The following is a 2,500-nucleotide window of genomic DNA, read 5'->3' as shown; positions in this document are numbered from 1 at the left end:
AATAATGGGAAGGATTGTGTTCACAAAGAGTAGAGCCTTTAGGGCGTCTGCACACAAGTTAGAGTTAGCTAACACAAAGTTTTAATCTTGAAATTCTCAACTGAAAATGCTAAATCACGATTTGAACAAACTAAATTGAACGTCGAACGACACACATCTAAAGTTTCAGCCGTAGTTTCTTCTGACACCCCACAATATCAGTCTACCAGAATTCGTTTTTCCAGTGGCTTAACTGTAACCACGAATAAACCATGCTGATTAACCCATGGATGCCTACAATCTTCTCTCTTATGTAAGAAATGTATATATGCAGAAGGGCAAGGGTATAAATATACCGTCATGTTAGAACGGCTTCATTGTGTTACCGTGTCTCTAGTGTGTTCACACCCCTCCCCTGGTCTCAAATGAGCTGATCCAGTTCTAATGAAGTTAGCCCATCTCTGCAGGCCACGGTCATATCAACATATAGAACACACAGCAGAAACCTAGAAAGACAATAACGTGCGATGATATCCGCAAACAACATCAATTCAGAGGTGAATCGCCCCTAACCACCCTCAAACAAAAAAATAATAATCTACAAGATTCTCTCAAGAAGTGAATTTTGCTTCATGTGCCATGGCGAAACGGAAGCCCGCCAATTAGTCTTTTTCATGACTTTTGGAGCGTGCATAAAGGTTAATGGGGGTACAGGCTTCATAAAGATAATGAGTCCTGAATACAGCAGCTCACATCCTGGTTCTTGACGCATTAACTGCTTCAATTAAATCCACCAATTAGAACTCGGCAATCAATCTGTCATGTTTTGACAGTGATCTGTCGAGTTTAAAGCGCTTCCCGGTTTTCTGACGCATTCCGCCAGCCTCACGTTTCTGCTGCTGTGTGTCTCTCCAGAAGCAGGCAGCTGCACAGGAACTGGACGAGCTGTGTTTCCTCTCAGCCCAGGCCATGTGCACCCTGGAAACATCTGACCACTTCACCATGGTCAAGCTCCTTGGGGAAGCCTCCTACGGCAAGGTCATGCTGGCCGTCCACAAAAAGAGAGGTCAGTGAAGCTGTTGCTCAGGGGTCAAGGGGTCAGGGATCCAAGTGGCACTGCGGCGCTTGTAAATCACACTCACTCAGGAAGAACAATGTAAACGCCAAAATGTTTGAAATAGTGTGTCTCTGCATCCAAACTGTATTTGTATGGGGTCAGAAATGCAACTTCTCTGGTTACTGACTGGAAGTTGCCTCTCGGTGGTCAGTCGTGCAGCGATGGACTTCTAAGGTTATCGTTGTGTAGGATCCACTTAAGCTTTCACAGCAGTGCTGCTGTAATGAAGTGCTTCGCTAGACATGTTCAGGGATTGAGTTTCTGCTGGACAAGGTACCTAGTATCCCCACGGACACAAAATGTGAAGCAGCTGTCCTGCAGACGGAGATTGGACATGTTCACAGAGTCAGTGACACATTTCAGCTGCGATCCCGGAGTTATTTGGCAGAATGAATCTCCCACAACTTACGTTGACCCTCCTCCTCTCTCCACCAGGAACTCCCATGGCTCTGAAGTTCTTCCAACGGCGCTCCACCTCCCTCTTCTCCTTCCTGCGCGAATACAACCTCTCCCTCTCCTTCTGCACTCACCCCTCGCTCACCAGGGCCCTCGGCATCTTCTTCTCCACTCCCCTCCGACTACGTCTTCGCTCAGCAGGCCGGTCTCTATGGCGACCTCTACAGCGTCATCGTGTCCGAGGTGAGTGGGGAGTGGTGGCCGGAGGCCTGGCTGTGGTGTGCGTGAGAGCCGTAGCGTCACGGGGAGAGCGGCGCCTGGGCCTCGTTAGCTGGCACCTGCACCGTCACGTTCTTCTGATACATGATGTCCTGCTGAAGCTGCTGTCGGTCAGCAAAAACATGCAAACTGATAAAGACTGGAACCTTCCACTAACCCCCCCACCCTCCACACACACACACACACACACCTTAGTACACCATAGTCCACCCCAGGCCAAGCACTCCTGTGTCATTTTCATTTCATTTAGTCATTTTAGTCACTTAGCAGACGCTCTTATACAGAGCGACTTACAGTAAGTACAGGGACATTCCCCCCGAAGCAAGTAGGGGTGAAGTGCCTTGCCCAAGGACACAACGTCATTTTACACGGCGGGAATCGAACCGGCGACCTTCTGATTACTAGCCCGATTTCTCTAACCGCTCAGCCACCTGACTACCCTGTGTCCGTGCCTGTCAGTGACGTGCTGGGCTCTGGTGAAGATGCTAACCCTCTCCCTGCTATCTATCATGGACTGAGAGGGAAATACGTGTTGTAGAGTAGGAGTTTCCAAATCCCAAAATGGAAACACTATCAGCTGGAATAAAGTGGTAGAAGAGAGTAGTATATTCAGTTTCCTTACCTCTCGCTTTCCTATTCTTTCTCTCTCTTTAACACCCCCTCTCTCTCTTTCGCACTCTTTCTTTTCTCTCTCTTTAACCTCTTCTCTCTCTCTCTCTCTCTCTCTCT

The 2,500-nt window shown here is 48.3% G+C and overlaps 1 protein-coding gene across 1 annotated transcript in view; it reads left to right on the top strand.

Moving 5' to 3' along the window:
- The window catches only part of sbk3 (SH3 domain binding kinase family, member 3), a 3,484-nt gene extending 1,175 nt beyond the window's left edge, over window positions 1-2,309 (top strand). The window contains exons 2-4 of the mRNA XM_062466324.1: window positions 895-1,045; window positions 1,532-1,965; window positions 2,199-2,309. Coding sequence (XP_062322308.1) covers window positions 895-1,045; window positions 1,532-1,965; window positions 2,199-2,309 — 696 coding nt within the window. The remainder of the gene's footprint in view (window positions 1-894; window positions 1,046-1,531; window positions 1,966-2,198) is intronic.
- The last annotated feature ends 191 nt before the right edge of the window (window positions 2,310-2,500 follow it).

The sequence above is a fragment of the Osmerus eperlanus genome, chromosome 7 (assembly GCF_963692335.1).
Source record: "Osmerus eperlanus chromosome 7, fOsmEpe2.1, whole genome shotgun sequence".
In the NCBI taxonomy this organism is placed as follows: domain Eukaryota; kingdom Metazoa; phylum Chordata; class Actinopteri; order Osmeriformes; family Osmeridae; genus Osmerus; species Osmerus eperlanus.
The sequence above is the reverse complement of the archived record's forward strand: the minus strand, read 5'-3'. Positions and strand labels throughout refer to the sequence as shown.